The sequence below is a fragment of the Taeniopygia guttata genome, chromosome 15, assembly GCF_048771995.1.
Source record: "Taeniopygia guttata chromosome 15, bTaeGut7.mat, whole genome shotgun sequence".
Lineage (NCBI taxonomy): Eukaryota > Metazoa > Chordata > Aves > Passeriformes > Estrildidae > Taeniopygia > Taeniopygia guttata.
This window is the reverse complement of record NC_133040.1, coordinates 5571822-5595268: the sequence shown is the minus strand read 5'-3', so window position 1 is coordinate 5595268 and position 23447 is coordinate 5571822. Positions and strand designations below refer to the sequence as shown.

General features: G+C 38.0%; 2 protein-coding genes across 4 annotated transcripts in view; one reads left to right on the top strand and one right to left on the bottom strand.

Moving 5' to 3' along the window:
• The window catches only part of PI4KA (phosphatidylinositol 4-kinase alpha), a 54421-nt gene that overhangs the window by 17317 nt on the left and 13657 nt on the right, over window positions 1-23447 (bottom strand). For both annotated transcript variants that reach the window (XM_002195771.7, XM_012578097.5), the window contains exons 15-29: window positions 23101-23196; window positions 22210-22393; window positions 21394-21497; window positions 20290-20458; window positions 18295-18345; window positions 5087-5195; window positions 4480-4616; window positions 3471-3604; window positions 3223-3305; window positions 2878-2948; window positions 2640-2764; window positions 2117-2198; window positions 1422-1505; window positions 986-1075; window positions 390-509 (exon numbers count right to left, since the gene is read on the bottom strand). In XM_002195771.7, coding sequence (XP_002195807.6) covers window positions 390-509; window positions 986-1075; window positions 1422-1505; window positions 2117-2198; window positions 2640-2764; window positions 2878-2948; window positions 3223-3305; window positions 3471-3604; window positions 4480-4616; window positions 5087-5195; window positions 18295-18345; window positions 20290-20458; window positions 21394-21497; window positions 22210-22393; window positions 23101-23196 — 1639 coding nt within the window. The remainder of the gene's footprint in view (window positions 1-389; window positions 510-985; window positions 1076-1421; window positions 1506-2116; window positions 2199-2639; window positions 2765-2877; window positions 2949-3222; window positions 3306-3470; window positions 3605-4479; window positions 4617-5086; window positions 5196-18294; window positions 18346-20289; window positions 20459-21393; window positions 21498-22209; window positions 22394-23100; window positions 23197-23447) is intronic.
• Window positions 6501-15371, top strand: SERPIND1 (serpin family D member 1). 2 transcript variants are annotated; one of them, XM_072936346.1, is made up of 5 exons: window positions 6501-6680; window positions 8684-9537; window positions 13163-13436; window positions 14374-14518; window positions 14875-15371. In XM_072936346.1, exons 2-5 carry the CDS (start codon window positions 8685-8687, stop codon window positions 15064-15066), a joined length of 1464 nt encoding a protein of 487 aa, XP_072792447.1. In that variant the 5' UTR covers window positions 6501-6680; window position 8684; the 3' UTR covers window positions 15067-15371. The 2 variants fall into 2 exon arrangements, with proteins under 2 accessions (XP_072792447.1, XP_041575200.2); XM_041719266.2 differs by having other exon boundaries at window positions 6542-6680; window positions 8669-9537; window positions 14875-15311.

The window sequence follows — 23447 nt, the reverse complement described above, 5'->3', positions numbered from 1 at the left end:
GAATATCCTGAGTTGGAAGGGACCAATAGGGATCACTGAGTACAACTCCTGGCCCTGCACAGGACAAACCCAACAATCACATCACACTGGGAGCAATGTCCAAACACCTCTTGAACTGTGTCAGGCTTGGTGCTGTGACCACTTCTCTGGGAAGCCTGTGCCCATGTCCACCCACCCTCTGAATGAAGGATCTTTCCCTAATATCCAGCCTTAAACCTCCCCTGACACAGCTTTGTGACACTGCCTCCTGTCATTGGTCACCAGAGAGATCAGTGCCTGCCCCTCTGCTGCCCTTGTGAGGCCGTTGTAGGCAGCAACGAGGTCTCTCCTCAGCCCTCTTATTTGTCAAGGTCTCTCTGCAGGTGCACAAAGGAACAAACAATACTCACCCCCAGAGTGGTGTTCTGCCTGTTGTAGCCTGCAAAGTGCAAAACACTTTCCGTAGCCATGGCCAGTCCAGTGTGCTGGGACAACCCCGATACCCAGTTCTGGTGTTTATTTAAGTACTCCTGAAAAAAAAAAAAAACAAACCAAACTCCAAAATACTTCATTATCTTCAAAACAAGACAGCTCATAAGCAAGTGCTGCATCACTGCAAACTATGGGAAATGTAATTACATACAATTGTGACAAAAGACTGTCTCTACTCATCCCTTCTGGGAATTGTTCCCCTGGCAATAAGATTTTCTGAATGTCCTCCTAAATACATAAAGAGTAAGACTCCTTCTGTATTCAAAATGAATAAAATTATCAAGATAAATGCTTGAAGGCTGTGATCTTCTCTTAAAAGAATCACTTTTGATAAAAAAAACCCTTATGAGATGAAGTGTTTTGGACTACATGGAAGGGAAATTAAATAGTTGTCCTTTCACACAAGGATAGAATCCATTGAGGCTCTTTTTTTAGGGAAGGAAATATAAACTCAGGTAGATTTTCAGTGTCCAAGATGTGCAAAAATGAAATGTTCACAGAAGCAGACCATTACCTGTAGATGAGATTTTGTAACAGAGGGAGCCCATTTCATTGCCTCTTGCAGAATCATCCCACAGCGTGCAGCGAAATCCTTGACTATACTCTAGAATAAAAAGCAATCAGTAAAATACAGGACATTAACTAGAGGAACTGGTCTTAAGGGTGTAATAAGTAACACTGGGAGCAAGACAGTTGTAGCAACTTGACACAGTTAAATTTTTTGTAACAGTTGAATGTGTCCTTGATTAGAAAACAACTGTCACACTTTAAGTGAAGTAAAATAGTTAAATTCAGAAAAACATAAAAACTGTGTCATATCCTATTAGAAAAATCTTATCTAGGGAAGTACTTTTAAAAAAATGACCATTCAGAGTAGCTCACTAATTTATCTCCAAGCTGTGAAACAAGGCATGAGTTCATTCTTTGATAAATCAAGGAGGGCCACCCACCTCTCTGGCTTCATGCGTGTCAGGGACTGTTATTCTGTAGGGAGCATCAGGAATGTCATAGTATGGCTGGTCCTTGTGAATGTCCTAAACAGCAACAATTACCAACTCTCAGTAAGACAAAATTCATCATCACCTGACATTAACACTGCAGGTAGCAAACAAGAGGCCAGATCACCAAACCTTTTTTGCTGACATTTGCTCTCAATTTGAACATCTCTAAAAGAAACTATTTGTATTCCAGTTTAATTTTTAGAATAAATAATTTCAAAAATCCAAAGCATTTCCTCAACATTTAGTATTAAAATAAAATTCTATAAAGCATTTCGATCTTCAAAAATTCTAGTATGCAACAGATTCAAGAAATATGGACACACATACACAGACTGGAGAGAATACAGCTGAAAACCATAATTCATAGAAGACCAAACAAACCACAAACCAGAAAAACACCACCGAAATTTTATTTCAAATGAGACATTTCAACAATTCTAAACCACATGTGACAATAACTTTTTAGCACTAGTTTTATTGCTTATGAAATAGGGTTGCAAAGATAATTCTTGCTTCCTAGAATTTAAAATTAAGATTTTATCAATCTTAGTAAAAGGAAAACCAAATTACTAACTCAATTAAGTATAAAATAAATGCAGAACAAAGCAAAAAAAAAAAAAGTTCTAGGAAAGAAAAGCACTTACTGCACTAAGAGACAGAGACAATGTCTGCAGAATATCTAGCATAGTCTTCAGCACAGTTCCACTCCACAGCAAGTGAGGAAATCTAGAGCAAGACAGAATTCAGAAATACAATAACCATGGAGAGCTGAGGAAGGCCATTATTTAATCAAGGGAGCTGCTCAAAGAGCCAGCTTTATACATCCCTAGGTAAGCTCACACTCAACAGAAGTCACAAAGCCTGCCATGGCTCACAACAGCCTGGCTTTATTCAGAGCCAAAAGCTGAGGAGAGCTATTGCACAGGAGTTGAGACTGCACATCTATCATGGGTCCTTTGCTTTGCCCCACCCATGGGAATACTAAGCAGACACACATTTTAACCAGGGATTTCTGAGCTCAGGCTAAAAATACCATTGAATGTAACTTTTCAAGGAGATGTTTCAGCAGAAGTAGCAGCCAAGAAATCCACTTGACCAGTGCCACCAAGTGCCTAAGCAACCACTAAACAGTCATTGTGAAAAGATAAACATGAAATCTATACTCACTTGTCTACCAATCCAGATAAGTATTTGTCTGCAACTCTTCTGATCCTCTTGTGAATGTGGTTGAAATTCACCAGCAAGAATTGAGCATGTCTCTCCAGCTCTTCTTCATTCTCCTTAGTTTTAGGCTAAAAAACATGTCAAAGAGAAGTATGAAGCTCCTAAAGGAACAAACTCACTTTCATAAACTGAAATGAGAACATTTATACAAATTCAAACTTTTAGTTTCCAGGTAACCTACTTTATCAGCCATCATTGACAGGAAAGCTTCAAACACCTTATCAGCAACAGCTATCACACACTGCATCATGCCTGAGAAATGGAGAGAAGTGACAGGTTTCATTGTCGAAATTACATTTGTTTTATAAACCAAGCTTAACAGTTAAAAAAGTGTTTATGCTTACTCAGCCAATATTGAACTTGTTTCAAAACAAAACCAGTGTTATTGGCAAGAATAAAGCAGCAGCAATCTGGTGAGCATGATTCATTTTTTTATATGGCTGCTTATTTTTTTTCTGCTTTGCAGGCCTGGAGATAATTTCCTCATACCTCAAGTTGAGAGGAAGCCTAGACAGGTAAATCTTACCAGACTTGTCTTTCTGAATTGCTTTATCTTCAAAATAGCAAAACATGACTTGGAAGCGATCTTGGTCAGTTGAACGCAGCACCCTAGGAAAGGAGAGTTTTCTAAGTTGGCATGTTTGGGGTTTTGTTTATTTGTTTCAGGTTTTGTTTATTTCAGATTTTATTTGTTTCAGGAACTTACTGATTGTTTTGTTTTAGGGTTTATTTCTGTTTCATAAGTGAAAAAACTAAACAGAGATAAACACAAACCTCATATACTCTAGGCGGTAAACAGAAAGGAGATAGGTAGACATGGCAAAATCCAACTTATTGATCAACGCTGACACTTCTGGAGGAGGATCCAAGAGATTGATTATGGTGCTCCGTAATTCATTTAATTCAGCCTAGAGATGAATACATTAAGTTATCTGAAGTGGAAGTCCTGTATTAGTTTGTGTCCTCAAACATTTATTCATCTATTTGTTAAGATTTCAACCTTCACAAACAATATGTCAGGATGTTTCTGCCTACAGACTCAGACCAACCTCCCCTGACTCAGCAAGTCACAATGCTTCAAATACAGAACAGAACTAAATCTGGAATCAAGCTTCTGGCAGAAATAATTGGTAATTCCCATGCAGTTATACCAATGAAGAAATACAATTCCTACACTAATGCATGCAAGTTCAACCAACATCTGCACTGTCCAGCTCCTGAAACTTCATGGGTTTGTGCCAGTCTTTGGTGTCACAGAACTATGTATCTAGGCACAATGCAGATTTCTGTATAATTTGGGAACCAAAGAGATTTCATAAGCCAAAAAGAGCCCTTGGGCAACATCTGTCCTGCAAAATCTATCCTACAAATTCTATGGAGAGAGAAGATTATCAGTATCAAGCCAGAGCAAACTGAACATTTTTTTGAAAGCCTGAATGTGCTGTTTCCTTTCAAACTTTGTTGATTTTCGTTTTTTAATCACTGCAAGTTTGGTCAGGTACAAAATGGATGAAGAAGCACTAAGAGGCTTCCATCTCCACAACAACTTGGTTTCTACACCTAATCAGGTGGTGTAGCTACTCCCCTAAACATTTGTATTAACACTCAAAAAAACTAACCCAAATCACTTATGCACCCTGATGTCAGAAAAATAGTATTAAATAGCTGCTTTTCAATAATAGGAGACAGGTGAAAGGGGCGTGCTATTTCAATATATCACAGGTAGCATGTCATTTAACACTGGCAGACATGGAAGGAGGAAATAGAAGAAATTAATTCCTACAGAAGTCACGGTGTCATTCTTCATGGCAGAATTGTACTGCAGAACAGATCGGAGTGGCTCTTTGCTGGGAAATGTGAGTAATGGAGACTTGGTGGCGATTTCACACACACCTTCATACCATTCTTCTGGCCAAAGACCTGGAACAGAAGTAGAAAGAGGAATGTGGAATGATGGATTAAAAAAAAATCAAGTTTCACAAAGTTACTTGCATTACCAAGCTTTGCATTACTTCTAGGGTAGATTTTTCATGCTCTTAAACACAGACACTTATGACCCATGTTCCAAACTTAATAAGTACACTTAGGAAGTTCCTACTTAATTACCATTGTACCCCATGTGTCTTATCTTCCATTTCAGGCTGTCAAAATTCATAACTAAGGCTATTAGCAATAAAACTAAACACAAGTTGTATCGTGCTGAATCTGATAGCAGAACTACAAAGATTTAAAGAAATTCCACCAGAGAACTGTCATGTTAGCTGTTTGCATTGAAGTGTCTTTATGGCTGTAATTTTTCTTCCAGCTACTGGGAAAGGTTTGAGTTGTATTTAGATTCATCAAAAGTTTAAATGTGAGCAGCAATGTTGTCCTCTTAGAATGCAGAGTACCTGATCCTTCCACAGCAAATCCCATTAGCACCGAATACAACCAGAAATCCCGGAACAGCTTCTGCAGCCTGGGTTTGGCCTCCTTGATGGGTGGCAAGCGTCTAGTGAGCTACCAAAGAAATAAAATTTAACATTAGAAAGTGGTGGGAGTTAGCATAAATTAATTCCACACTAAGGAATCATGTACCTTCTTTACTATGATTTACAAAGGTAATATTCTTTGTCACCTATGAAAAGTAGCATTACAGCGCTATTGTTATATTATAAGAATTAAGCTCTTTTTGGAGAGCTGAAAGGCTAACTTTGAGATGCCTGAAGAAAGAACTTCCTTTGTTTTACACAGGAATAACACCATGCTGACACAGTAACCTCTGAGGAGAATACATAATATTAGTATACCATCCACTGCAGGGAGGAAGAGACCACATGGTCCTTTAAACTGTGCTGAAGACAATGCCATACAGCTTTGCTTCAGTGTAAAGGAACTCCAAACTAAATAAATATTAGTCAAAAACACTTCTGGCTGCTATTGTTTATCAGCTTTGTGAAAATACATTGAGGCACCAATTGGGGATCTTTCATTGTTTGCACCCACGCACAGAATGACATCAGTTCTGAAGAATTTGCTATCTAAACAAGCAAGTAAAAGAGCATTATTTTCAACACATTTATTAGAATTCTGTGGTACTTTCTGCACAAACAGCTGCTCCCATCGGAGGAGCAGTATATCCTCTCGGCCAACATGATACACAATTTTAGACAAATTTATATAACAAAGATCATAGTGTGTTATCCTAAAAAGAGTTAAAGCACAGGCAGAGTATAAAAAGTAAAAGAAATTGTCCATTAAACCACAAGCCTTATGCAATATGACAGTATATTACTACTGTAAACTTTATTAACAAAATGTTACATTCTAATCTAGCTTGAAGTTTTCTCTAACCAAAATAATTCTCTTAAGATATGAGAGCCAGCAATATTACAGTGAAACCTTACATAAAGCCAACTTTGGATGCATTTGTAAATCATGAGGGAGATTAATCATTTCAAAAGGAAAAGCATGAAAAAATCTTTCTATTATAATAAAATCAGTCTGAGTTTAAGCTGGTGAACAGCACTATGGTAAAAAGCTGTTTGTGCAATGGAAATCTTTGCACCAATACAACACCAGTTGAAGAAACCCCACCACAACCACAGAGGCCTCAAACACATTTGCAGGAAGATGCTCTCCCTGTCCCCCATTTCAGCACAAAACAGCAGCTACATGGCTTTTCCTGTCATTAACAGTCAAGTTTATGTGTGTGCTTGACTTCAAAACTTTACATACACGCTGATTTTTGCTCAAAGACCTTCCTCAAAAGGGAACAAGTACCTGCAAAGCTATAAAAGTAGTTCAACAAACAAGAGAGAATTCAGCAGAGATCACTAGGCAAGGGAGGGATTTTGGCTGACGAAGTAAGTTTAGCAGTGTTTGGTTTAGAGAATGTTTACTTTGGGAGATACACAAAAAATCAGCGTCAAAGTTCAGATTTAAACCCTGCTGTTCCCTTTACTTGAGCTTTTCAACACATCCCTCCCATACAGTGGCTTAAAGGTAAGCTTCATTTACCTCTTATTTTGGGTAGATCTCACCGAAGACATGTATATTGCAGAGAAGGGGGATGTTTTGCCTGTGTAAGTGCAGCTGAGCAATAACTGAAGTTTGGTGAAGATGAGAATGTAAAGTTGGGAATACAGACAGCAAATTCTGCTGTGCCAAGAGCAGAAAATGTTTATCAATGGTTACTGGACAGAGTATCTGAGCCCTAAGGGCCTGGCTTCTGGGGGCGGGGAAAAAAACAAATGAATTTACGGAGAAACAATAAAAAAAAGACTGACTCGAGATGCTCAGTCACCGTGTAAAATTCATAAGCATCTTATTTGGATATATATTTGGATACTTTCTGCAAAATAATGTATTATTTTATATGGGAGGATCGCCTTAAATAGTTTTAGGATTTAAAGCAAATGAGTCTGGGGGAGAGTTTCAAAAACTAATCTGCCAGCTCAGTTATTTCAATCCTGTTACAATATGTTTGAAAATGTTTTCCTTCAAGGTTTTATTCACTGATATACAGGTCAGTGAACAGGTACAGGTATATGAACCTTTATACTTTACATAACAACTCTCTTCCCTCATTTAAAAAGCATTTTAATCAACACCTTAGAAAGATTTTTGTTTTAACTGTATTCAGGATTTTGTCCTGTATTATATTGTAAATAACTGTCTTTTTACTCAAGAAAGTGTATCAATTGAGATTAACTTTATAAATTCGTGAAATAACTTTATAATTAAGTCTGAGCTAAACTCCAGGCCTGGCATTCAGATACCCATTCAGTTTCAGCTGATAGATCTATTGAACACCTACATTTTAATCTCTGTCTCAAGAGGCAATTGCACTTTCTCATATATTTTTAAGATCACTTTAATTATTGCACCCAATATTTTGGTGAAAAGTCTCTCAGACCTACTTCTTGGTGGAGGGTTTTACAGCTGAGTAAGTCTGATGGATTCTCGTCAAATATATACTGAAAAAAATTCTTGATGTTAAAAATAAATTTAAAATGCAACAGTCCAATGCTCGATAGATGAACAGACTGATTAAGTTTCCCTTAGAAAATGCAGGTTCTACTTAAATGTATTCTCAAACAAAAGACTGAGGCTACAAATCTAGAACTGGGATCACAGTAAGCCTAGAGAAACAAAGTTCTGAAGGGAGCCCACAGAGACTTCAAATCACAAAGAAAATAGAAAGTTCTGCAGTGCTACACAAAAGTGAAACAAAACATAACTAAGCCAAAAACAGAATCAAGACAACCCATTACAAAAGTGGCAGATGAGGACAGACAGCTGCAGAAGGGGTGCACAGAATTGAGTAACACACCCAAGTACGGCCATGAGCAGGCCAGGACAGACGTTTATGCCCAATCCTCCCCCCACTGCAGTCCTGCTAATGGTACTCAGTGCAAATACAATTCTTTCTACATGCCTAGATTGCCTTTATTCACCAAATTGCTGCCTTGATTTTCCAAAATACTCCCACAAAACTTCAATTTTTGTTGTAGCTACAGGATGTTTGTTTTTCAGATTTTTCAGCACATCTCAGCCTTCTGGTATGTTTCTGCAGGGGATTGAATCAGGAGTCCTTGTTCTTCCTACCAAGCTCATATCTTCAAACTTCACACTGTATTTTCAGCTACAGTTAGTGCACAGTTTAAGTGCAACAGTTTAAAATAAAGAGTCCCACGTATTCTGGGTAATGAGTTTGTAACTGTTGAAATATGCCAGTAATGACTATTTGTATGGGAGGAGGTCAACCAATTCTTTGGCAGGCTGGAGGCATTGTGTAAGCAAAACCAATTATCAGTAAAACAGACTTACCCATCTAATTGACATCTGTTCCACAAAAATACAGTGCTGTCTAACAGGGTAACTACAGATCTGCTGTTGCGACAGAAATCAGCATGAACCTAAAATTAGGGAATAGATAACTAAAATTCAATTATCCTTGACTCTCTCAACTGTGTTATGTTGTCTTCCAGGCTTTCACCTGTCAGAATGAAGCTCCTATTTCAATTGCTTGCCCTTGCTCTCATCATAACCTCCACATTTTGTGGAGTCAAGGATGTCTCTGAGCATTTTGAAAGCCTTAAAGGTGAACAGCCACACGAAAACGGGACTTACATGCCAAACCTACCACTTGAGTTCCACAGAGAAAACACCATCACTAATGACTTGATTCCTGAAGAGGAGGAGGAAGAGGACTACCTAGACCTCGACAAGATACTGAGTGAAGATGACTACAGTGATGTTATTGATGCTGCCCCATACATTGTTTCAGAAGTTCAACAAGGAAATATTCTTGAACTATTCCAAGGCAAAACCAGAATCCAGCGCCTCAATATCCTCAATGCAAACTTTGGCTTCAACCTTTACCGCAGCGTGGCAGACAAGGCCAGCTCCTCAGACAATATTATCATGGCTCCTGTTGGTATTTCCACTGCAATGGCTATGATTTCCCTGGGTCTGAAGGACCAAACCCAACAGGAAGTGTTATCTGTTCTTGGCTTTCAAGACTTCATCAATGCCAGCAGCAAATACGAGCTCATGACAGTTCACAACCTCTTCCGCAAACTCACCCATCGGCTCTTCAGGCGCAACTTTGGCTACACGCTGAGGTCTGTCAACGACCTCTACATCCATAAAGACTTTTCTGTTCTCAATGATTTCAAAACCAACATGAAAACATACTACTTTGCTGATGCCCAACAAGCTGATTTCTCAGATCCCAGCTTCATAGCCAAAACCAATGAACGCATCTTGAAGCTGACCAAGGGATTAATAAAGGAAGCTCTTGTGAACATAAACCCTACAACATTGATGATGATTCTTAATTGTCTTTACTTTAAAGGTAAGACTCTATTATTTCAATCTTAGTGATGGATTTTGCAATGCACTACCATATGTCATTAGAAATCCCAGACAAAACTTAAGTCTAATGTATACTACAAAAAATCTACTGACTCCCTCATTAGGAGTCTGTATTATTAGCTCATTTTTTGCCTGTTTCTGTAGCACAACGATGCTCTGAAGGTATTGTATGCATACAGCAAGTGCTTACTACTTCCAAAACCTTAATGACTCACAGTGAGACAGAAAAACAACATATGAATGCAGAATAGCCCCAGAAAGCATCAGCTTTGCAGAAGTATCAGATGGGCAGGTATAGATGTATATGCAAGTCATTAGTCACATTCAGTCTTGGTGTCACTGAAATGCTACAGGTTGATTTCAGCTAAAGCACTTAACATCTCTGAAGTATTCAAGACTCATACAAATGACTACAAAGAATTTTAGCTTGAAGGAAACAAGCTTTAAATATGATCAGAGTGTGATCCTTGCCAACAAGTCCATACAGGAGACCTAAGAGAATAACCAAAACACTGCTCTTCTACAACTAAAACCAAACACATTCACTACATGGACTATTTCAGATAATTCAGCATCAATGGTATGCTGATATGGGCTCCTTCATGTATTAGTAAAGGCTGAACAGTTAAAGAGGCTTGATGTAAAGACTCTACAATATATTCTTACTATAAACCCTTATTTTCAAGGTCTTTACATATAAACTAAGAGCCTGTAGTGAAATTTTCAAGTTTTCTGCCTCAGGTTGAAAGTTTGTTAGTTTTTCAACAAACTTTTAAAATTATATTAAATGAGCAAGAGGTGGGAGGTGCCAATGAAAGAAGAACTGAGGATAAAACGAAATCTGTTACTGACTGTTTAAGAAGAAAATCAAATGAAGTTGACTTAAAATATTGGTAATGAAAGGCAAATTAGCCCAAAAGGGTAATAGTGTTTGCAAGTACAACACAATCCCTTCTGTAATTCATAAAGAAATTTATTTTTTCCCCAGTTATGTCCCTGCTTCCAGGAAACAAAGGACCTGCTATCTCAGCAGGTTATAGAAGCAACATTCTTATAAATGTACCTTTTCCCACTCACTTGCAAGGAATTACGTCCTTGAATAATGCCACTTATCCCTAAAAGAATCCAAAGCAATCACTAGCATAAAATCCAGATGATCTCCCATTCTCATGTACCATTCAACAGGCCCTCATTTGTATCCTTGACTACATCCCTGATGATCATATCGTACTAAATACAGGGCTTTACTGCCTGTTAAACCATCCTAAGCAAAGGATAATACAAAGTGAAACAGATACCTTTTTTTTCATAATTTGGTGAAATTTGAAATACCCTTTTGTCTCACTCTGAAATTATTGTGCCATCTCAAAATAACAAAAACACCACAAAATAGACAGCTATGGTATTGGAACTCTTGAGTCATCGAGATCAAAAAGACTTCAGGGTTTTTCATATGCCCATGAAGTCCTCTTAGTCCAAATTACCTTGGTGCCATCTGCTGAAGGCTGTGATTTCTAACCCTCAAAAAAAAAAAAGATCAATTTCTACTGCTCTCATTCTTTTGTCTTACAGTGACAGTTTCCTGGGAATTCTACTTTGAGTGGAACTGAACTTTTTTAAAAGCAAGTTCTGCTTCTAGGTTTCTTAGTTTCCCCACTACTCCTTCTAACATGCCAAATTTTGTCCACAACTTTCCATCTGCACTGTTTGTACCATTGCAGAAAAGCTCTGTTAAGCCCTCAGAACTAAGAAACCTATAAGCATTTTCAGATATAGAGATGGTCAGTACAAGTGAGACTGAGTAGTGGGATACTTGACAAACACTGTGAGGTTTCAACCTCTTTTAATATTAAAGACCATCAAGAAACTATTGGAAACTATTTATGTTGGTAAGAAGCACATTTTACCCTGTACAGATGTCCAGCCTACCCCCCATTCTGCACAACTCTGAGTAATCATTTATGAGCTTCCTATCAAGTAGGACCTGGCTATTTTAGCCATGGCAGTTTTGGTAACTGACAAATGTTGACAGGTCCAAAATGTCCTGATTTTTTCTGAGATGCCAGTCACAAATGCAAAAGTGGAGTCACTCAATGGAGACATTGCCACCATAGATGCCAACATTGCCACCAACATCTGCCACCACAGACAGATCCAAAAAATATCTTGGGGGAAGATTCAAAACAGAAAGTCACAAAAGTCATAAAGTGCCAGCTGGTTTCTGCTGGCCGCACAGCTCCTGCTGGGGATCAGTATTCTACCCCAAGACAAACACATTTGTAAAACTGAATCCAAGAAAAATGTTCCCCAGCTCCTCTCTTTCACTAGGAAGAGCTGATTGTGTCTCCCACCCCTCAGTGGATGGCAGAGCTGCTGAAGCTCCCCTAGCCCACAGCAGCCCTGTGTCATTGGCCAGCTGGAATCCTTCACCTGTGAATTCTGCTCCCTGGAAAACCGCCAGATACTGGGTTTTCCTTGGAAGTGAGACTATTTGTTTGGGAATAGCATAACCCATTTTATACCCCATACCTTTCAGACTAATAACCACAGTCTGATCACTTCTCAAACTGGTCCCCATCAGCCTGACATGTGCAGGAGCTATTAGAATGAAAGCTGGACTTCAGGCTTTTCTTATTTACAGTAAATCTGGCTAAGTCAGACTAGGGAGCCAATTAAGGTTATACTGTAGGCTCTCCACACAGTCGCAGTCACATTGCTCACATACTTGCTTGCCAATGATGACCTAAATTCCTGAGTTTTTACAGGAAATACTGGTAACCTTACTTCCACTATAATCTTCCAGCTTTGTCTGCCCCTTAAGAAAAGATGTTTATTCCAGAGACACAGTTCTATAAAAAGACCAATAGAACACTGCATTTAAAAAACATTCGTTCAGTCAGTAAATATTTCTGGTATCCAGAGTATCTCCACATAAAAAGCTTTAAACCCTGATGGCAAAGGATTCTGGGCTGCAAAATGTGTTGGACTGCATTATTTGGGCATACACTTGTCAGATTGCAGCACATCTACAGGAGCCTGTTATCCCATCCCACTGGATCATAGAATTAAGCAGTCAACACCCCAATTCTTTTGGTTAAGACAGAAAATGAACCATTCTGAATGGATTAAGGTAACATAATGCCTTCAGCATAGCATCTTTTACAACCTTAGGCAAAACTAATGCAGCTGTTGCTTAGCTTGATACACCACTAATGTCCTCCAAAGCAGTGCCTTCAGAACTGGATTCAAGCATCACATCTCTCAGAAAACTCAGCTGGATCAGGTATTCTGCTAGAGACAAACCCTAAAAAATTATTTGCATCTGTTTAAATTTTGAGGTTACTCACATGGAAAAATAATACACACCAACCAAATTCTTATTTCTGGTTTGCATTCACTTGCTTTTGTAATTCAGACAAACGTTAAAAAGCCAGGAATTCTGAAGTCACTTTAAAACTTGTCTTCTAATTCAGGTTTCACTGAAATCAACAATTTCCTACAGTAAATCCCAATCCCCTGACAAAGTTTGGTGTAAATCTATTCTGGGAACATTTCATTAAACAGCCACCTTGGGGTTTTATCTGTCTTCTGCCTTGTATGAACAGGAACTTGGGAGAATAAGTTTCCAGTGGAAATGACCACGAAGCGAAGTTTCCGGCTGAACGAGAAGCAGACGGTGAAGGTGCCGATGATGCAGACCAAGGGCACCTTCCTGGCTGCTGCTGACCCCGAGCTGGACTGCAGCATCATCCAGCTGCCCTTCGTGGGCAACATCAGCATGCTCGTGGTGCTCCCACACAAACTGGCTGGCATGAAAGCTCTCGAAAAGCAGATCACACCTCAAGTTGTAGAAAAGTGGCAGAAGAGCATGACCAACAGGTATCTGCTGAAAAGCACATCTTGTTAAAGTCTTAATGTGTTTTCTTGATTGGACTGATGAGGGTAAGTAATGCATGCAGAAGACAATATAATTTGATTAAAAATATGAAACAAAACCTCCAAAAATTTGATTTATTGAATTAAAAATCAGGACCAGTGATCTCTCAGAATTTACATACCATCAAGAAATCAAGGAAAAATTGAGGTAGAAATTTGTAATGAAGTTTCAAAAGCCTTCCTATTGAGTATTTAATGATGTAGATTTAAAGAAAATGTTCTTACTGGTAAAGTTTACAATGAGAAGGAAAAACAGGACTGTGAAAATAACATTATTCTGAACCAATAAACTTGGTCACATCAGCCTATGTTCTTCTGTTCAGAACTGAGCATTTCAACACAGCTATGTGTAAAGGAACATATTCCATAATCAAAGGACATCACAATCATGGGATGGAGGAAAAATAATAATGCCTCCCTTGAGAAAGATGACAGGTTAGGTGTATCTGTCTTCAGACTTGATAAAAGGAGATTATTTGATGCGCTATCCAGGAATTCAACCTATTTCTGTTGTACATAGTAAGTGACAAATCTCCAGTTTAGTACTTCAGAAAATCTGCCAGCTTGACACTTGTTACAAGCATGCAATGAACTGCTCAAAGTCACATACCTTATACACATAAATAATGCAAATCATTATAAATGAAATCTCAAACTGACAAACAGTTTAACAGTTTTCATAGGGGAATTAATTTGTTAAAGCACAGTTTTAAAAGTCATGATGCTCAAGTTTTGAAAGCAAAAGTACAGTCCTGTATATCTGTATCCTGCTTGCTGAAAACAGCAAAAAATCCAAACCACAACAGGTTTGTAGAGCAAAGGAGTCATGCACATAAATATCTGCTCAGTGATTTTTCCTTTTTGTGTTTATTTTTACTAGAACAAGAGAAGTGGTTCTGCCTAAATTTAAGCTGGAGAAGACCTATAACTTGATTGATTATCTGAGATCCTTGGGAATAGAAGAACTTTTCAATGGAAAAGGCGACTACTCTGGTATATCAGATGAGAAGGTCACCATTAACAGGGTATTTACTCCTCATTTCACCTCCTCTCTGATTAAACTCTATCACCCAATAACATGGCTCAGCAATAATATTACACAGTAAGCTAAAACAGTATTTTTTCCTCATCTTTTCTGAAGGACATAGGAGGGAGGGTTGTGGGTTTGCCTAGTCACATAACGAAGCACAGGTTAAATCAGATGCAAAGGCACTAAGATTGTTGTGGTCAGTCAGGAACAGGCTTCTCCACAGAATAAACCCCAAAGGTTTTTGGTGCTGTGTAGGATGCCCAGCAAGGGTGTGGGACATGGAGTGGGAAAGGCTGTGTACTTAGGAGAGCCTCAATTTCTCTCATTTGTTTGTTTTGTTTTTCTGAACAGTTTGATCACCAAGGCACAATCACAGTGAATGAGGAGGGCACAGAGGCTGCAACAATAACCACCGTGGGCTTCATGCCTCTCTCCACTCAGATCCGCTTTGTCGTGGACCGCCCGTTTCTGTTCCTGATCTACGAGCACCGCACCAGCTGCCTTCTCTTCATGGGCAGAGTTGCCAACCCAGCCACATCTTAAAAGCAAAGAGCCTCCAACACTCTGTTACACATGGGCTGTATAATGCTATGTTAAAATACCAGTATCATAAAGGAAAATTTATTGTCGTATTAGCCAATGCAAAAGTCACTGGTATAAAAAGAAAACATTATCTACAGGTAGTTTCTCATGAATGGACTCACAGCGGCAGATAATTTGTCTGCAATTACTGCCATGTACTGATACAAGTGTATTACTAGCAAAATAAAAAATCATAAAGTACCTTACACTTGGTGTTTTGCAACAGTGTATAAAATGTAATCAATAAAGTATTTAGACTATCTGGAGTCTTGAAATCTAGCTCTAAATTTGTGCTAGGATGTCTGTTTATAAATAGGACTAAGGAAATCCTGAATACCTGACCAGCCACAGACACCTAAGTCTCTCCTGGGCATTTTACACAATCTAACTTGAAACAGATCAAATGTCTCCATTCTTTCTTTTGTTAGCATAATTTAATGTTCAGTGAATACACACAATGTGTATTAACATTCAGACTGATGCACACAATGAGCTCATGGACCAGAAATGTCCATGAGGAACGAGGAGACAGAAATGTCATGGAGGAATGAAATACTAAGGGATCCACTACTCTTCCCTGATCTAACTTGTATTACTTCAATACTTCCTCTGATCTTCATTTCAGAATTAGGCCAGCCTGGTAAATTATATCCTCAGAATACCCTTTAGAAGGAGAGCAGTCAGCAAAATGCTCTTTCAACTGGCTCAGTATCACCTAATCCTCTCTAGAAAAAAAGCCATTTATACCAATCACTCTGTTAATATTCCAGTGCAGTCTCCATGCTTGATTTAATGGACAAAACCTTTCAAGTCACTGCAAGCTTTCTGAATCATTCTGGTAACAACACAAAATCCGTTCAAATATGTCACATTTGAAAATGAGATTTACCCACACTCTGTAGAGTATCACTGTCTATCTGGTTCAAGAAACAGAGCTGCCCCATACATCCAAATTATTAAAGACAATGAACATACCTCTGCACACCTTACCTTACATCATACCTTTTAAAACAATGTGCCTCATAATCCAGTGAGAGTATGTTTATTACTTTCTGCAATATCAAATACTGTATTAATCTATCTATAGACATCACAAGTTTGTCTTATGTTAGCAAAAGTGTCCTTTAAACTGTTATTTTTTTAAGAATTATGGATTTTCTTAAAAAGGTTTTTTTTCAATATTAAGTTTAACTTGTTGATTTAATTTTGCTTTTACATACTGATGTTTGTAATTTTGCATCTTCTCCAGTTATATGCTCCATACACAAAGCTTTTCAACCTGTCAGCCAGTGAAACACTGGTATTAGCTGATGAAGATGATGAAGAGCTGACACTGAATAGGAAACTATTTCCCCTATTCCTGTCCTTTAAGTCCATCACATGATAGACAATTTTCAGTACTGGAAGTGCACAACAGAAATTAACATTCATATACACATTTTATTGTTTTATCTGTATGCAAAAAGGAAAGCACATACAAAAAAGAAAAGCATATGCAAAAGCTTAAATATTCATGCCCTAGGTTTAATTAGTCTATCAATGATTGAATGAGCTGGAGCATCTGCAATATGGGTTTTGGGGGACTTAAGTAAAGACAATTACTCAAGGCAAAGAGTTCAAGCAGAAAAGCAAATCAGCTACTGCTCAAAACTCATGATCTTCATACATTGTGCAAGAAAGTCAAATATTTGCTTCAACAACCATAATGTAACCATTAACTCTTGCTTCAGATTCTGGCACTATCTAACTGCATTTAAAGGTCACATTGGTTAAGAAAAATGCAGTTATCCACAGCTATTCAGAACAAATGTATCATCAATAAAAAATTGAAACAGAAAAGTACTTTCATAACTTATACGTTAAGTCTCTAATAAGCACTAATCTTCTCTCAATATGCAAGGAATGGTCCTGCTTTCACTCAAATCAGCATCACTGACAGCTGAAAAATGCCACCCACTAGAACATCTCAATGCAGGACTAGCTGGCTCATGCAAAACCTGAGCAACTGCTGAGTAACAGTGATCCAAGACATTTATAAACACATTCCTTTAAAGTTAGGAACTGGTCCTTGTGATCACTGCTGAATTTGGGGAGGGCTGATGTATGAAGCCAGTGGAAGAGATACAGGAAGGAAAGGAACAGTCCTCTGATCTTTAACTAGTGCTAATTTTAGACTGATCTCTTTGACAAACTTCAGTGAAGAGCTTTGTGGGGGAAGAGTATGAAATGAATGCTTTTTTCCTGCCTGTTAATGGATGTGCAGTATGAACAAGTCACAAGCAGGCATCCCTCCTGCAAGCAGGGAATATGTTCTTCACTTTTGTCCCAGCAGCTGTGCAGGAAAAGTTCCACAGAATAATTCAGCTTCAGGAGGGAAACAAGCAGCATGATGCCTTTTGTCCTCCAGGAAGTCTGTCAATGGATCTTTTAGATGTGACTTCTTTTTTTTTTGTTAAAGCTACAGCAGTTAGGCAAATAGTCCTACTGACCTGGTAACAAGCCTTGGATGTATCAAATTTTCTGCTGGAGGTCTAGATCTACAATCTTTTCCTGAATTAGCACTTGTACTTTGTTAAAAGAAATTGTTTTTCCCTGGACAAAAATTACATCCAAGAGTGAACACAGATATGCTTCAGAATAAATTAGTCTGGCATGGAGATCAGTGTCCTTGCACATTTCCCAAAATGCTTTCAGCCTGACAGTCAATTCTCATTCCAGAAGACATGGGACACTTACCCCCTTCTTTATCTATGATTTTTTTTTTTCATTTTAAGAAGCAGAATTCACTGTGCTGCCAAACTAATATTTATTTTTCACTCTATTTCTACTAACTCTTGTTTTTCACTTCTCCTCAGGCCATAGCTATGTGCTGTTTATTACACTGCATGCCAAATACCAAAGTAATATTCCCTGCAGTATTATTTAGCTTAAGAATCTCCTGAATTCATGGCTTGAAACAATATAAACCTGAATCACAGAAGATTGTTTATTTTCAAGAGATTTGTCATTATTAAATGAATGTTTCCCCCCTTAGAACAAGATGTATTATTTTACAGTAGTACTACATTTCTCCTAGATGGTAACCTCTGCACTAACAGTTAATCAAATCTTTTTGCTTGAAATAGTATCAGTATTTGATAATTGCAAGAAAAATTATTGTTTGCAACAATTGATCCATTGGATACTTACCACAGCAATGACAGGAATAAGCACACCCAGGTTCCCTGCACTACTGGAGGCCTGAAAAAAAAAAAAAAAGGAAATGTTCAAAACATCTACAAAGGCATTTCTAAAGAATTTGCTAAAAGACATATTTTCAAGCATCAAACATTGCAATTACAACTTTGTATCTTGCAAAGAGATGTGCACCACGTGGTCAGGAGAGCACCCATGAAATCCACAGGACTGAACACACCCTGGAATCCTTTAACAAAGCTTTTCAGGTTTTCCTCATGGACTATTGAAGGGATTTTTTTCCCCTCTTAGCACACAGTCTGTAGATATTTAATAACTGCTAGAAAAATGATCACATTAAATGGGTGGCCACAGACAAGTATCAAATGTTTACCAGAAGTTTCATTTTACGATCAAAATGAAGCCAAAAATAACAAGCCTGTAAAAAGGATTTTCAAGAATTTATTTAAGCATAAGGAGCAGCCTTTTCCACTGAAATATCAGAAGAATAAGGAAAACACACACTTCCTTTAATTTTTTAGGACTTTTTAAATTGCAGCCATACTAGTGTGTTTGCTCTTGGCCAAGTAGAGTATTAAAGAATTGAAAACATTTACTGAGCACAGCACATAATTTCTCACCTTTTCTGATCATGCAAACAGTGGTGGCACAGACATCACACTGAGACATCTCTGTGAAGTCCTTCCCAACCTCCCTTATCCCTCCACACTAGATTAGGGAAAGAGGGAATGCTCCAGTTCCCTCCTTACAAGAGAGAGACTGCTGGTCCCACACAGATGAGGCAGGGAAGATGTGCTAACAGGGTATAGCTTTGCATGAAGTGGAATAAAACAAAAGGAAGCAATTTTAAAAAGAAAAACAAAGAAGGAAATAAGAGAGCAATAGAGAAACAAAGCCAAATAGTCTTCAGATGAAACAATAATGGTACAACCCAATAAAACCAAATTTCAGTTAGCTTTCCTGAAGAGTCAAGATAAAGAAAACAAAAGATATGTTTTAAAGTATTTTTGAAGGGAATAAAATGATAGCACAGAAGATATTCTAAGGGGTAGGGACAACTGGAAAAAGTTACCATAGTTTTTTTGTTAACTTCAGGACAATCCACTGCATGCAACTCACTGCTTCAGAGTCATAGCAGAGATACAAACTAACTGCAATAGCCAGAACCCAGCAGAACTATACCGTTTCTGTAGAAAACCCATTTTTCTAGTAGCACTTTTTGTCAAAAAAAATGAAATATCAGCGTCTTTATGATAACACATGGCACTGAGAGTGAAGAAGATGGAATGACTTCCATTCCTGGGCATACTCAGAGAACATCTGTGTCAACTATCATCAATAGCAAAAGAAAAATAAGATATTTTTGATTCTTCTCACAGAAATCACTTTTGAATGGTTGAAAACAGAACAAAAAAAAAAAATCACTGATCATTTTAACAGTGATCAAGCAAATTTTAGCTTGTTCAGAAGAAGAGACATAGGCGAACTAATGAAGAAAATCTTGCTTTTGTTTGGGGAGCACAGCATGTGCAGTGTTTTACCCTCTTTATTTCTTCTTCAAAATGAAGTCTTCAGAATACCTTTCATAACTTGTATTCTGCATTGAGTAGAATGTTCTAGTGAGAACTGCTCTCAGGATCTTCACACTAAAGAAACACTGCCTCCTAGCTCAATCCATCTGAATTCTGTCATTTCTCCATTTGCAGAATTGCACAGTTTCAGTCAGTGCAGCAGTTTGTCTCTCATACTGATTCCAGAGCATCCCATGCTTCCCTTTGCAGCTCTGCCTCTGACACTCCAGGCAGTCTCAGCTGAACTGCAGTTATTCCCTCTTTTATCTGGGACACTCCACATGAACAGTCAGGCACCCCACACCACCACCAGAATGCACTCTCAGGCTTAGCACAGTCAGGGTTTTCCCTGTGTGTTCAGCAGTGCTACCCACATAAAGCATAGCTGCACACAATTAAAAACCTGTGCATATCTGACCTTCAGGGCTGGTCCTTTTTCACTTGCTCTCTCACTAGCTCTCTTTCCTTCCAGCCCAAGCTGAACAAACAGCTCCAGCAAGTTCATCAGCAGCTCATCCACAAGGTGCTCCACCTGGATGTTGGCAGCGATGTTGGCTAGGGCGTTAATGACTGCTAAGGAGCAGTGCCTGAGGAGAAAGAACAGTTATGAACAAGCAATTCCTCAGGTTTTATATTGTCAGTGTTTTCTTCATAATACTGACAGTAACTCCTGTAATAAGGCTACTGACGTATTTCCACCCAGTTTTTTTCCTTGCGGTTTTTATGAGCAGCACATCACTTCACTGACAATTGAAATGCAATTGGCTTAAGTGAAAAACTATTTTTAAGTTGTGCCTTTGAAAGATGTTCTATTTATGATGCTGTCATGGCCACAAGGAAAGTACTTTAAGTAGTTTCCTGTAGCAGACAAAAAAGCAGCCAAGGGCAGTGTTTCTGTTTTGGGAAAGCTCTTGAGCAGAAGAATCACAACTCATATCAGTTGTTGAAGTTGAGATTGCATTGTTAAAACGTACTGACAGAACAGCTATTCCCATTCTGCATTGAAAGGTATCCACCTACTCCAGCTACCAACAAACTCAGTGATAATCTTTACTTTTAGTGGGGACAATAATGCATAACTTACATACAAAGAATTAAATTGTTAATGGTTTGAATTTAATCCCTAACACGTACCAGGATCACATTAAAAACAAAACAAACTATACTCTCAGCTTTTCTGGGCTAAGATATTTAGTAATTAATTACTGCAATTTAGTAATTAATTACTGTAATTACAGAGAACATAAGTCTGTAATCAATGTCATTTAGCTTTCACAAAAACTGACTCCTTACAGAAGTAAAAGTTATCAATGCTACTTGTAGTGAAAAGCATTTTCAGGAATCTCTGCGTTTTGAATTGCTATTATTTCTAAATTAACGTATTTATTTTTAACATCAAAGCACAGTACAATTTACAAATTTGTAATAAAACCTGATAGTGGGAAAAAGTGAAAAACCCCAAAGCAGCACAAAGGGTATTTGATATAGCTGTCACATATTTAAGGAAACAGCTAAGTGTTACCTGTATCCATGGTCCTTACAATCTTTTGTGGCAGAGTAAACAACTGAGCTTGCTTTAACACTGATTTGTTGAAATAGATTCCACACCTCACCGTAAATGTATTGCTGCAAAAAAACAAAACCAAATCGCTAAGTAAAGCTTATTGAATACAATCTCTCTAAAGATTAGCCCTGTAAAATATTCTAAGTATTACCAAGTTCTTCAGATAGGTGTGCAGCCACAGCCTGAGCAATGGTTTCAGATTCCATGAAGCAAACATTACAAGTGCTTTTGTGAATGTTTTAAATTGATCAAATCTTAGCAAATTGTTTATATTCTTTAATACTGCCTTCCTGATGGAAACCATTTTTTCCGTCTTCTGAGTTCTGGCAATTAATTGCTTGTTCATATGCACAAATAACATTAAGAAAAAGTCAGTTAATCCTTGTATGACTGAAGTCTATATTTTTAAATGTTGTACATACAAGACTTTGAAAGTTAATTACTGATACAAAAAGAAAATACTCTCTACTTATTTGTGATAGGCCAAGTTTAGAAATTTAATAACTTTTGAAAACATTGAGTTTGGTGGGCTTTATAGTCTTTTTTAAAAAAGACCCTTATTTTCTATGGGGATTCATCTTCTTTACAGGGACAGCACTTTGCACATTATATAGCTTTTGTTGTCTCATATCACAAAGACTGTACAAGTATCTACCTGTAGTGCAGAAAAGAGAAGCCTTAAAAGCTTTCTGCAAAGCTTTTAAGCATTACATTTCCATTTAACTAAAGGAAAGGAATAATGAACTGGCATTCTCTTGGCCAATTCTTTCTTACATTTCCAGTGATGACCAAACAGCCAAGCTGATCAATGATGAGTACGTCAAGATGAGAAGGTGGCTGGCAAAACTTCTGCTGTAAGATCTGCAGGATGGGTTCCATCACTTTTGGGGTGTCCCTCAGTGCCACTGCAATGTGCCCTAGAGCACGAATTGTGTGGTCAGGAATTAAATGAGCTTCCCTGTTAGGAAAACAAACAAAAATCCCAACGTGATAAATGGAACTGTTCAACAAGTTATCAAGAATTCAGTTACATTTCAGGTAAGTAACAGTTCCTATATTAAATTTAAACATCACCAGCAGCTTTAATACTGCCACTCTATACATCCCCCATCCCCAACATTAGAGGATATATTTGCAAAAGCTGATTTTCAAAAAAAAAAATAACCTCTCCCAAACTCATTATTGAAGAAGTCCACAGTAACTCATGAGTAAACTGTTCTAACACAACAGTGAAAAGAGGCAAAAATGATGGGCAAAATACTAAGACAGTCAGACCAGCTACTACAGAACCTCCCCCATGAGACTTCTTGGTTAGTGAGGCTCTTAAAAGCAGAGCAAAATGCCACAAGTGACAAAAGTGTCTAGCCAAAAAGGACAGCTGAAGCTTGAAGGGAAAGCATCACTCAGCTGAGGACTCAAAATTGGCTAATACTCACCAAAGATTTGCTGATTCAATCAGCTAAAACTGAATCCATACCTCTCAATATGAAAACAGGCTCAGCTCTGCAAAGACTTGGCATGGGGAAGATCTTGAGCCCATCCACAAGCCCATTAATCTCAGAGACATTCAATTCTAAAATAATACTGCCAGTACCTATATCTTAGAATAAGTTTCAGATTCACTGAGTGAAGGAAAAATTTGTTTTATGACGACTGACAACTTACTTATCATTCTCCTGAGAGATGTACAGACGGTTGGATAAACTGGCAAGAAAGGCCTCAACAATCACTGAATCTATAGTTGAGCCAGCTTTCAAGCACCTGGAATGACAATGGACAGAAAAAACATAATGCATCAATAAAACATATCACTTTTAACTATTGTAAATTCATGCCATCTATATATAAGGGAAGAAGGTTTATACTGAAGAGTAAGAACTGATTGCCAAGCAACACTGCAGATACATTTTAAAAAATGAGCCAAGTTTCTGCTTCTGCTTTCTCCAGAAACAATAATGATGTGAATATGCAACAAGGTAAATTCAGAATCTACTGCTTTGAAACTCTAATTC

Excerpts from the sequence above, each read along its gene's own strand:
- SERPIND1 (XM_072936346.1), top strand. The coding sequence starts at position 8,685 with ATGAAGCTCCTATTTCAATTGCTTGCCCTTGCTCTCATCATAACCTCC. Across the intron at positions 9,538-13,162 it reads TAATTGTCTTTACTTTAAAG|GAACTTGGGAGAATAAGTTT; the intron begins GTAAGACTCTAT and ends TTGTATGAACAG. Across the intron at positions 14,519-14,874 it reads AGAAGGTCACCATTAACAGG|TTTGATCACCAAGGCACAAT; the intron begins GTATTTACTCCT and ends TTTTCTGAACAG.